This window comes from Mandrillus leucophaeus, unplaced genomic scaffold, assembly GCF_000951045.1.
Source record: "Mandrillus leucophaeus isolate KB7577 unplaced genomic scaffold, Mleu.le_1.0 Scaffold12, whole genome shotgun sequence".
Lineage (NCBI taxonomy): Eukaryota > Metazoa > Chordata > Mammalia > Primates > Cercopithecidae > Mandrillus > Mandrillus leucophaeus.
In genome coordinates this window covers 5,963,584-5,976,131 of record NW_012100320.1, presented here as the reverse complement: position 1 = coordinate 5,976,131, position 12,548 = coordinate 5,963,584, and the positions used below count along the sequence as shown (strand labels likewise).

Here is a 12,548-nt window from a genome sequence, read left to right as displayed (position 1 = left end):
AAAAAAAAAAAAAAAAATCCAAAACATATTGTAGAAACAACTACTATATGATCAAAGCCCAGGTATTATTCTCTTTTGAAAGTGTGCAATTAGTCTTGTAAAATGCTCAGTTGAGAAAAACTCTGAGCTTGTTCTTATCTCTTAGAAATTACACAATTAGCAGCTTTTCTTTACAATGGGTATCATGTTGGCAACAAACAAAAATTGCTACATTAGGGAAGACCTTCATATTTATTATATATTTATTTAAACTGAATATGTGTAATCCAGAAGAAAACTAGTTTTAATATCATATTTAAAATAATGTTTTCTATTTCTAGATTCTTTGGCCAGATTATTCTCCCACTTAATTTATTTTATTTTATTAATTTTTTTAGAGACAGTGTCTCTGTCACCCAGGCTGGAATGCAGAGGGATGATCATAGCCCACTGTAATCTCGAACTCCTGGGTTCAAGTGATCTTCCCGCCTTAGCCTTCCCAGCAGGACTACAGGCCTGCGCCACCATGCCTGGCCCATTTTTGAAATTTTTTTAAACAGGGTCTCACTATGTTGTTCAGCCTAGTCTTGAACTGCTGGCCTCAAGCAATCCTCCCAAAGTGCTGGGAACTCCCACTTAATTTATATTCAGTAAGCTCTTTTGAAATTTTAAGATAGATTCGCTCAAATTTTTTTTATTACCCAGTTTACATAATGCTTACTTTCAAATTTTTCCTTCTTTGGAGACTCTTTTGTATCAAGCTTCTCTGCAGAGCAGACTGCATGGAAGTTTTTAGGAGGGTCAGAGGTGGGAGTGTAGGAGTAAAGAAGTTTGTGTCTATCACATCTTTGTGCTAAGCAACTTTGCAAAGTGGGGGCCCTGTATAGAGAAAGCAAAACAAAATTTCCCGTATAATATCAGGTCTGGTCCACAATTAGTTGCAGAAGCAAAGGCTCTTGCACCTTATTCGAAGGGCTCAAGTCAACTAATTGGGTCTGCAATTAGCCTCTTTGGTTGCAATCAATTACAAGTGCAATTTCTGTGTGTGAAATAATCTTGTGTGTACAAGTAGTCTCACCAAAACAAAAGCCCAACTTAGAATGAAATTCACATCTGTCTTATCTCACTCAGATCCTAAGAAACAAATTTCTTTCATGAGCCATGAAGAAGACCAAAACTAAAAGGCTCTGTGCAATGCAAGTATTTTCTTAACTTTCTGTAAGTACTTAGATCTAAGTACTCCAGAATCTAGAAAAGATTGCCTTATTTTATTATTGATATTTTACTAATTTAAAAATAATTTTATTTGTATAATAATTTAAATGTTTTTTTCTTTTCATATTACTGTTCAAATGTGTTATGTTTCTACACTACACATAAGTACACAAACTGGTTATACTCACATATGAATATGAATAAATTGCAATCCAGAATTCTATTACAACAGATCACTTAATGCATTGCTCTACTTAAAAGACTTTAACAAAGAGCTAATATGGATGTAACAAAGAGATTCAATGGGTTGTGCTGCTTGTCAAAACTCTAGCAAGTCAGCTTAGGAAATCTGACCTCACCAAGGAAGTTTAACACACTAGTGAGATGCAAAACAAAACAAAACAAAATAAGGAAGCAAACAAATCCCAAACATGTTAACAGTAGCTCATGTTTTAAAAGAAACTCCAATGCAAATTTCTGAAATTCCCAATGTCATTTTGGCATACCTTTTTTTACCAGTGTGTTTCAGACAACAGCTTTTAAGTTCCCCAATTCATAAATGTAATTAAATAATTACATTAGTGCTAATTAACATGAAACTGCAGATTATTTAAGCGCAAAAAACACTATTCAACTTCTTAATTATTCTTGTTCACACAGCATTTCCTTTTGCTCAGGCGCCCTAGGTGCAAATAAAGCATCCCATCTGCTCGTAATTAGAACTAAATAATTTCAGAGAATGTAGCTTATCATTTTGACTGCACATTTGATTAAAAACAGTGTACAAGCAATATCCTGGCTTATTGGCGTAACAGCAACAACACATACAAGCCTGTATTCTTCTATCATTAAAGAAGATCGAAAACATTATCTGTTATTTCAGGGAGAAAAATACAACTTTTTAGTTCATTTCATACAGATGAAAGCGAATTACAGCAAATCACCTCTCCACTGAATAGCAGCCCCCACATAATGACTTTATTTGCTTAATCCCCAAATTAAACGCCGTTTCGAGCGAGGGCCCTGTGTTATTACTCTCATCATGTCGAGAACATTTTCCTGCCGAGACCAATTTGAATAAAACAAGGGGCCTTCCTTGAACTCAATCAAGGAGCCATAATGTGGTGGGTAATAGAGGTTGCTGATAGATTTGCAGGCAAAAGTGTTATACCTAATGATGGGATATGGATAATAGTCCTCCTGGAGGTCCTGATGCGATTCCAGTTGGCTGCCAGATGCTAAAAATCAAGAAGAGCATTGATCAGTGACAGGAAGCTGTAGTGGATTCATCTAGTCAAACTTCAGCTGTTTTTCCACTGTACAGTTAAGCCAGGCATAAATTATATTAATTGATTTAATTACATACTTAAAACATCTTCCCCAATTAATTTAATTAGGTGGCTACATGATGCTACTGGCAGGGGAAGATTAGAGGCAGCTCACTTAATTAACAGAATATGAATGAAAAAAAGAGAAAGCAAACATAAATGAAATTGTGAGCACTAATTAAAAGGCTGTCTGCAAACTTAAATACTTTCTGACAAAGTGGTGACAGCAATGTAGACAAGAGAGGATCTTTTTTTTCTGAGCAAATTAAAGTGCCAGAAGGTATATATAGGGAGAAAAAGTAATGCAGTTAAAACATTGATTTTCTGACAGAACTACCACAGTCAAAGTGAAGGGACTTTTTTTTTTTTTTCCTATAGAAAAATTGCAGCAGATTTTGCAGGCACGAAAGCCAGATTCCTGATTAGGGCTAAAATATGATGCACAAACAAATGTGGGGTTTGTGCATCATACATTGAGGGGAGAGAAAGGCGAGGGAGTCTGAGGCGAGGAGGGTAGTTAGAAACTGAAAGGGAAGATAAAGAGACAACTTATTGCAACCGCTCAAGCACGAAATGTTTAGAAAAAGAGGTCTGCCTTAACAGCTGGCAGCCTTGTGCACCTTGGCTCGAATGCGGAAATTCTCCAGGTGTCTCTGACGTGATTCCTTTAGTATCTTCTTTAGTCGAGTCTTATGGCAATGTAATAGCCAAGCAATGGCAATCACACCTGATGCCCACTTCTGCTGGCGATAAATGAGGAAGAATTTTCTTGCTTTGTAGCATTTCCATGTGGCTTGGATCTTCATGGCGGCCTCCGAATTTCCATCTTGGCCCTTGTACCTTTGCCCTGGAAGATTTATCAGCATTTGGACATGAGCTGGGTCCTCTAACACTGACAGAAGGTCATATCTGGTAAGTTTATTCTTCAGCTCAAACTCTGGAAGGAGGGCCACCAAATTATTCCCTTTTATTTTGACTTTTGGTATTGCATAGTTCCTGAGAAACTTCTCAACGTGTTCCAAGAGAGAAAAAATACCTCCCCAAGCTAAGCTAAAATGTTCCTTGAATGCTAAGAAGTCTGGGGCTGTATTGTCTATGACACCATCATAAATTAAAAAGTCATAATCCCACAGTGATTTCCGGGCTCTCGAAGGTGGTGTCACTTTCATGGCCTGTGGAAAAAAAGGAATATATTTCAGAAGTGAAAGATATTATGATCTCCTTTAAGTGAGTGGTCAAGACACACACTACCACATTATCATTTAGCATTCAGTGGTGGGAAGATATGAATGCTAGTACTGATTTAACACACACATATCATAATATGAAGGTCTCGCTAGTATATATCATTAAAACTCATTACCAGATGGATATCTTAGAGATCACTCAAATCTATTAACATTTTTATAAAAGTGTTATAAAATTGTTCAAGGAAACTGGTCATAAAAAGTTACACATTTAGTTTACTTTGATACAGTCACCTGACCCCCAATCTCTGTGATTTAATTTTTACACATGCATGCATGGTCTGAGAAGCGTGTTGCTGATTCCGTGATCATAACTTATCCACCAGTCTGAAAAACAGGGTGAAGCCTTTCTTTGCATTCCTTTGGATAACTTCAAATGTGCCCGTTAAAAGTTGTTTCTGACTTCATAAAAGAACATCACTTTTTAGCATTTTATAGTTCTTCTGTCATCTTCTCTTAATATCCAGAGGTCATTTTTACAAGGAACATTATGTTATATGTTATCACCTTTGTCATTCTTAGGGTTCTCTTGACATGTGTTCTTTTATTCTTAAGTCTGGTATCTTCTTAGGAACATATCTGGGGCTGTCCCAGGTGGATTAGAATCACAAATCTGATAACAAAACCAAGGGAGCATTTGCTTTTCATTTTGTTCCCATCTGTATTGACATTTTAAGCTACGAAAATAGTTTTATTTGTATTTGGCAAATTTCTAAGAATCGGATGCTGAGCAATTTTTTTTGTTCTTTACACTTCCTATGTTAAAAATAATAAATGCTATTTAAAAAATCAAATCAGAGGTTGTTTAGATGACAATAGCAATACATGTCACCCCTCCTTAACAAAAAGGAAAGGGAAATTGTGTTGTGTCAATGTCCACTCTGTATCCACTACATTTCAATTCTCAGAACCTATTCTACTGAAGACATAGACACTCTGCCCATGATGTACATGTTCCTAATGGCTTGGAGGGGTTGGGGGAGACGGAGCGTACAGATTTTCAGACCCTGAGTTCTCGTCAGTAAACCCAGTATTAATTTACTGTGATAATTGTTTCTTCTTGCTTAGGGATGTAAGGAATAGATTGTTTTCAATATGTCAGTGTTTTCAGATGTATAAGCCCATCTTTACCAAACTGTAGGGTTATAATTGCTCTTTGCATTTTGAAGAGTTTTCAAAAAACCCAAAAGAAAACCCCCCCCAGCAATTTATCCATAACGATTATGCCACAGCACTGAGTTGAGTATTACTACATCAGATTATTCACGCATTTTCTTTTCTCTGGTCCTGGGGGGCGGAATAATTAATTAGACTGCCATCTCAAGTAAAAATGCTGAAAAACAAGTGTTAAGTCCAATAGTGCACATTTCCTTTTACTTTAGAAGCACGCTTTAAACAGCAGTGAGCTTTTTGTGTACTTTTAACTTGAGTTGTTATAAGGCATAAAAATGAGGGAAAAAGTCTTCTCGCCAAGCTTCTATCCCTTTCTGATCTAATCAGGGTGCCAGAAGAGAATGCAAGCTACTTGGTAGATGAAAATAAATTCCTTCTCTTGGATGGGCAAGAGAAAGTTGGAGAAGTAATGCCTCCTTCAGCAGCCACCAGTGCTGGCAGGAGAGGCTGCCACTTCTGGTGGAAAACAAGTGGCACATGTTCCAACAGAAATGGCCTCTATGGCCACATTTCTTCCTCCCTTCAGGAACGGTCTCTGCTAGTAGGAATTAGAATTCAGAGAAGAATGACAGTGCTTCATCAGTGAGAAATAGCCATGCAAAATAATCACAGATGGATGTGTATGGAGCTGGTTCGTCCCGCCAGTCACGTGTGATGCAGTCAACAGGACTCTGAGACTTCTATAAGAAGCAAAGCTATGGATGGGAGATTTGCCAGAGAATCTTGTCTCCTTGGCAATACTCAAGTATTTCTGAAACTTCTTATATTCACAGTGAGACATGTGGAATTAGGGCCATCTATGAAAATGGGACAACCTTGGGAGAAGTTGAGAAAGGAGAGGACTCACACCTCTCTCAGACAATGCCTTTCCATGGGGTGGGTCTAGGGTTATGTACATCAGCAAATGCATTTTAGACCTTCTGAAAGAACAGGCTTGCATGGCAGTGGGAGCGAAATTTATCAGTGGCTGTTTTAGAACAAAGGGATGACACCTTTCTACCTTCTTGGAGGATATTCCAGCAAAGACCTGCTCTCAAAGGAAACACACTCCTGGACATCAAACAGACCACTCAGGCACTGGGAAGCTATGGGTTTGCAGTCAGCTAAAGCATAACTGTAGTACATCTGTCACAGAGAACGCCACACTTGGGAGCACTTTAGACTTGGAGCAAGAAAAGACACGCCTCTCAAGAGAAAGGCTTCCCAAATTAAAGCCGTGCATCAGCATTGTGAGATCCATTGAGCAGGTAAAGACAAAGCTGCTTCCAAGCTGGCTAGGAATAAGAGCCCTGATTAAAGGTCACGCCATGCTTCAGGTTCGGGCTCCTTCTGTTATTCTTTATTATTTATCTCCGTGAACTTGTCCACTATTATTTGTTGGCTTTCTTTCTTCTTTCTTTCCTTTTTCTTTTCCCCTCCCTTCTTTCCTTCCTCCTTCCTTTCTCTCTTTCCTTCCTCCCTCCTTCCCTTCCTTCCTTCTTTTCCCTTCCCTCTCCTCTCTCTCTCTTTCTTTCTTTTTCCCTTCCTCCCTCTCCCTTTCCTTCCTTTTTAAAGACGTGCTGTAATCCCAATATGATATTACTGACTTTAAGGCAATTTTTTTTCCTTCTAGCCAAGAAGGATTTCTGTCAAAACACTGTATTCTCACCTGGTCCTTCTTGGGTCACAATCATACCTTTGCAAGATGCCTGTATTTACTAACTGGCCCACACAAAGTCCAAACCTGTGGCCTAATTATTAGCATCTTGCTCTAACTAACTAGCTGGGAAATGTTCTTCGTTTGCAAAGTGTAATCGCTAATCAGATAACTTTGAGAGTTTCTGGAGCAGTTCTTTAGGCAAAATTCTAAATCCAAAACAAAAAACAGGAAAGCAGGATGATGATTACATATGTTAGTAGGTCACAGATGTTAAGCAAAAAAGATAGACCCAGTGTTGCATTCTGAAATTCAGAAATACTAGCTGGGTGTGGTGGTGCACACCTGTAGTCCCAGCTACTTGGAAGGCCGAGGTGAGAGGATCGCTTGAGCCCAAGAGTTTGAGGCTGCAGTGAGCTATAATCACACCACTGCACTCCAGCCTGGGTGACAGATTGAGACCCTGTCTCTCAAATAAATAAATAAATAAAATTTAGAAATAACCACTACAAAGAAAATCACATTTCTAAGACAAATGTCTTTGTGAAAAATGTTCTTTTCATTTATGTGGACAGTATGTGGGTGTGGCGTTAAACTGGATCCATAATCGGATACAAGCAGGATCTCATAGTGGCAAATGGCCAAGTATTTGGGATAATACCACATGGATATCATCTTTAGAGAATGATAATCATTCCATTGCCTAGAAGGATAGACTAAATTCCTTCTGAAACTAAAAGCCAATGTTCAGTTTCTCAAATACCCAAACATATCCATTAGTAATTAGCCCAGGCAATTGCACTGTGTGAAAAAGAGTAAGTTCTTCCTGCACCTTATGGCTCTAAATGTGAGTCTGGATTTAGAATGTGAATGGAATGTCCCTCAGAGATGGAGTCCTTATTCTTTCCCAAAGACCAGGGATGCTATTTGTCTGACCCTGCTTTTAAATTGTGTTCAGGGTCCACAATGTGTTGAGCTTCCTATAGAATAAACATCAGGACCTCAGCTGGCTAGAACTGTTCAAAATATGTACATGATATTCAGAGAGAGTAGCTGACCTAATCAGGGGTCTGGAATTCAGCATAGTCACAGGCCTGAATTTTAGAGGACGAGGGAACTTGAAGGTCACTGGCCTTGCCTTTTTCTCAATAGGTTATTATGGGCCCAGGGAAATTAGCCTTGGCCTTAAGTCCAACTAACCTGGGTTCAAATCCAAGCTTTGCCAATATGTGCTACATACTCTTGGGCAAGTTACTACACCCTCTGAACCTAAATTTTCCTTATCTGTAAAAATGAGAGGTCCCTGCAGAGCTGCTGTGATGATTACAGTATGTGTCAAGAACCTTTAACAGTGCCTTAACCCTAGTCAATGTGGTTTTTACTATAGAGAAGGAAACTGAGGCTCAGAGAGGTTAAATGACTTGCCCAAAATCACAAAGCTAGTTGGTGGATCTTCTTAATTTCCAAGACAGTATTTTTGTTACTATATGACAAAGTTCTGTTCCTAAACAACCCAAATCCATATATAACCAAAGGAAGGAGAATAAGTGCTATAAGAAGTGTATCTTTGCTACTCTTCCATTTCCTTTCATCAGCCCCTCTTCCTTCCCATCGGGTGCTTTTTCTTCCACACCCTACCCCGTGCTGACCCCTGCCCCCATACCACCACTGCCCACAGCCTAAACTGTCTAGAACTCTCCATATGGACCCTTACTAAGCTGTGCTCTTCTTAGCCTTCCTTCTACCACCTTGTATGTCAGAGCCAACCTGGCCTTGATCTGCTGGTTTTTTCTTTTGCTTTTTAAAAAACTGAATGATAATTATTATTTTTAGAGACAAGGTCTCCCTGTGTCATCCAGGCTGGAGTGCAGTGGTATGATCATAGCCCGCTGCAGCCTCAAACTCCTGGGCACAAGTGATCCTCCCACCTCAGCTTCCCGAGTAGGTGGAACTACTGGCACACATCATGACGCTCATCTAATTTCTGTACTTTTGTTTTTTTTTTGGTAGAGATAGGGGTCTTGCTATCTTCCCCAGGCTGGTCTTGAACTCCTGGCCTCAAGCGATCCACCCACCCCAGCCTCCCAAAGTGCTGGGGTTACAGGCATGAGCCACTGCACTCAGCTCATTTTTTCTTATTTGATAGGCTGGAAAGCAATTTGTTAAACTAATTCCTATCAATGTGCTAATGAACATAACATGGTGTGGTGTATCGGAAGCAAGAAGACCCAGAATCTAGTCTGTTACCACCTTCCTCTGTGGCCTTGGGAAACCAATTCCGTGGGTTTCAGTTTCCATTAAGAGATCACTCAAGGCACTTCTAATTTTGATACCCTATGCCTCTCTGACTTAATGTGTCACCCCTCCAGGGGTATTGGCTTTTAAATAAACTTCTGGAGCCAGTAAAGCCATCAAATCAAAGGCAACTATCTCCAATGGCATCACTTTATGCACCATGAAAAAGACCTGGGGGATTTTTTTTTCCTATTCTATTTTTTAGATAGAAAACTCTTTCTAGTAACTCTGAAATCAAAATAGATGAACGGCTGCCCACACCACCTATTGGTAAAGGTGGTCATGAGAAGAGAACCCCAAAGAGTGATATTCCAGTATTCTGGGGTCTGCAAGTCAATGGCTCTCAGTTCTTAGTACCAAGAAATTGTCTAAGTAATCCGTAAGTGCCAATTAAAAGTGAAAGTCAGAGTCCTTAACCTTTACAAGGAATAAAAGGCAAAAACAGAACTCATCGAGCAGAGACATATAAAAGAAGAGACTTGAGTGCAAAGGCCACTCAGATCAGCAGCAATTTTCTAGAAATAATTTCTGCAATTGCTTTGAAAGGTATCTTTATTCAAATGAGTCTTCCTGAACTCTGAAACACTTCCTGAGGAGAAAAATCCCTGTCCTTTGATGCATCCTCATGGAACAAAAACACACGATGGATCAAAATCTGGTTGAAGATCAAACAGAACAGAATCAAGAAGATTTTCTAAATAGATGGTCTATTTTCAGTCAAATGTGAAATTTCCTTCTACAGACACATTTCATTTTAATGCTGCATTGATTTCATCTTTTCTGTTATACCTCTAATATTCTCCAAGAAATTGGAGTCTCCACTGGGGACAATGATGATGGATGGGTTGAACCTGCTGGGGATGTGGACAGGAAGCCTGACAGGATGGGAATCAAAAGCAGCTTAGATTCCCAGATCTCTGAGCAAAGACACATCATCATTTTCTCGACATGTATAGGAAAAAGAGCAAGCCTCAAAAAGGACTGCTATTATCACCAAAGTAAAGCTTGACATTCCAATTTTCCTGAGAAAAATGTGGGTCTAGTAAGTTCCTTGATCACAGATCACTAAAGAATACTTGCAGAATTTCTACAGAGCTCTACCTTATCATACTCTCTATACCTATATACGTGTTCTTGTTTTGTTTTTGAGACAGAGTCTTCCTCTGTTGCCTAGGCTGGAGTGCAGTGGTACAATCTCTGTTTGCTGCAACCTCTACCTCCCAGGTTCAAGTGATTCTCCTGCCTCAGCTTCCCAAGCAGCCAGGATTACAGGCATGCAGCACCACGCCCAGCTAATTTTTGTATTTTTAGTAGAGATGGGGTTTCACCATGTTGTCCAGGCTGGTCTTGAACTCCTGACATCAAGTGATCTGCTGGCCACGACCTCCCAAAGTGCTGGGATTACAGGCGTGAGCCACCGCGCATGGCTTCTATACCTACATATGTATTCTGGTTTATTTTTCTTCATAGCACTTATCTCACTCTTTGATGTTATATTCAGTATCTGATTATTGCCTCTCTCACTAGAATATAAATCTCAAGAGGGCAAGGACTAGGTTTGCTTTGTTCATTGCTGTGTCCCCAGTGCCTATCTAGTACACTGCCTGGCACATGGTAAAGGTCAAAAAGGATTAGTTGAATGAATGAATGTATGAATGTATGAATGAATGAATGAAAGTACGAACGAATACTAAAATTTAAGCTTATAGCCAGTTGGACTGGGTTCACAGTACAAAGCTGTTCCATGTTCACACAAGTTATCTGCAAACTTGTAGCTTGAGTTTTGGAGCACTAATGCAAAGTTTGGCTACTGAGATACAAAAATGTCCATACCCTTCGATCAAGAAGTTCCACAGGCCAGGTGTGGTGGCTCATGCCTGTAATCCCAGCACTTTGGGAGGTCAAGGCAGGTGGATCGCTTGAGCCTAGGAGTTCAAGACCAGCCTGGGCAACATGGTAAAACCCCATCTCTACAAAGAAATGCAAAAAAAAAAGAAATTAGCTGGGCGTGGTGGCACATGCCTATAGTCCCAGCGACTCAGGAGGGTGAGGTGGGAGGATTGCTTGAGCCTCGGCGGGTCAAGGCTGCAGTGAGCCACGATCATGCCACTGTACTCCAGACTAGGTGACAGAGAGAGACCGCATCTCAAAACAAAAACAACAACAATTGTTTATTAATAATGTAACATTTATAATTTAATGTCAAGCAATAGGATGAATAAGAAAATTATGGTATATCTTTAATAAAGAATATTATAAAGCCACTAAAAATGTTTTATGAATTTAAAATCATATATGTAAAGGTTTATGATAAATTGTTAGATGAAAAGAGTAAAATTACAGTTGAATATACAGTATAATACCAACAAAGAATATGCCAAAGTTTAAATAGTACCAAAGGATTGTGATATGGGGAAAAAATCCTTCTATACTTTTTTCTCTTTTCTAAATTTTCCAAATTTTCTATGAATGATCAGGTCACAATTTGATCAATGAAAGAGATAAAGTGAAAAAATAAAGGTTATCTTGTTGGCTGATAATTTAACCTTTTTTTCTGTTGTATATAAGTGAAATTATTAATCACATGTAATAAAAATGTTCAGTTAGACAATGCTATGAAGAGTAGTAAACACAATCCTTACAGTTTTTCTCGGTAATTACAAGAAAAATTGTTTTGCAAGAATTCCGAAAAAATTATTTGGCAAATAAAACTATATAATTTCAATTCATTTGGAAAGTTTACTGATGAAAATGCATAGGTGAGGATGGCAATTTCTAATGAATTACAGAAAATGGTAACTGTTTTTAAAAGATTCTACATGCAAATCAAAACCACAATGAGATACCATCTCAAACCAGTCAGAACGACCATTATAAAAGGTCAAAAAATAACAGATGCTGGTGAGGTTGCAGAGAAAAGGGAATGCTTATACACTGCCAGTGGGAATGTAAATTAGTTCAGCCATTGTAGAAAGCAGTTTAGTGACTTCTCAAAGAACTTAAAACAGAATTACCATTCGACCCAGCAATCCCATTATTGGGATATACCCAAAGGACTATAAATCATTCTACTGTAAAGACACATGCATGTGTTATGTTCACTGCAGCACTATTCACAATAGCAAAGACATGGAATCAATCTAAATTACCATCAACAGTAGACTGGTTAAAGACGATGTGGTACACATATACCATGGAATACTATGCAGCCACAGAAAAGAAAGAGGTCATGTTATTTGAAGCAACATGGATGGAGCTGGAGGCTATTATCCTAGGGAAAATAACACAGGAACAGAAAACCAAATACTGCATGTTCTCACTTATAAGTGGGAACTAAACATTGAGTACACGTGGACACAAAGAAGGGAATGACACAGGGGCCTACTTGAGGGTGGAGGCTGGGAAGAGGGTGAGGATCCAAAAACGACCTATTGGGTACTACGCTTATTACCTGGGTGATGAAATAATCTGTACACCAAATCCCCATGACACACAACTTATTAATACCTATGTAACAAACCTGCATATGTACTTCTGAACCTAAAAGTTGAAAAAATAAAAATTAGGCTGGGCACGGTGGCTCACGCCTGTAATCCCAGCACTTTGGGAGGTTGAGGTGGGCAGATCATTTGAGGTCAGGAGTTCGAGACCAGCCTGACCAACACGGGGAAACGC

General features: G+C 39.1%; 1 protein-coding gene across 1 annotated transcript in view; it reads right to left on the bottom strand.

Annotated features, from left to right (window-relative positions):
* The window catches only part of IQCH (IQ motif containing H), a 150,724-nt gene that overhangs the window by 131,740 nt on the left and 6,436 nt on the right, over positions 1-12,548 (bottom strand). The window contains exons 3-4 of the mRNA XM_011968588.1: positions 3,143-3,694; positions 2,366-2,432 (exon numbers count right to left, since the gene is read on the bottom strand). Of these exons, the coding sequence (XP_011823978.1) occupies positions 2,366-2,432; positions 3,143-3,691 (616 nt within the window). The 5' untranslated portion in view covers positions 3,692-3,694. The remainder of the gene's footprint in view (positions 1-2,365; positions 2,433-3,142; positions 3,695-12,548) is intronic.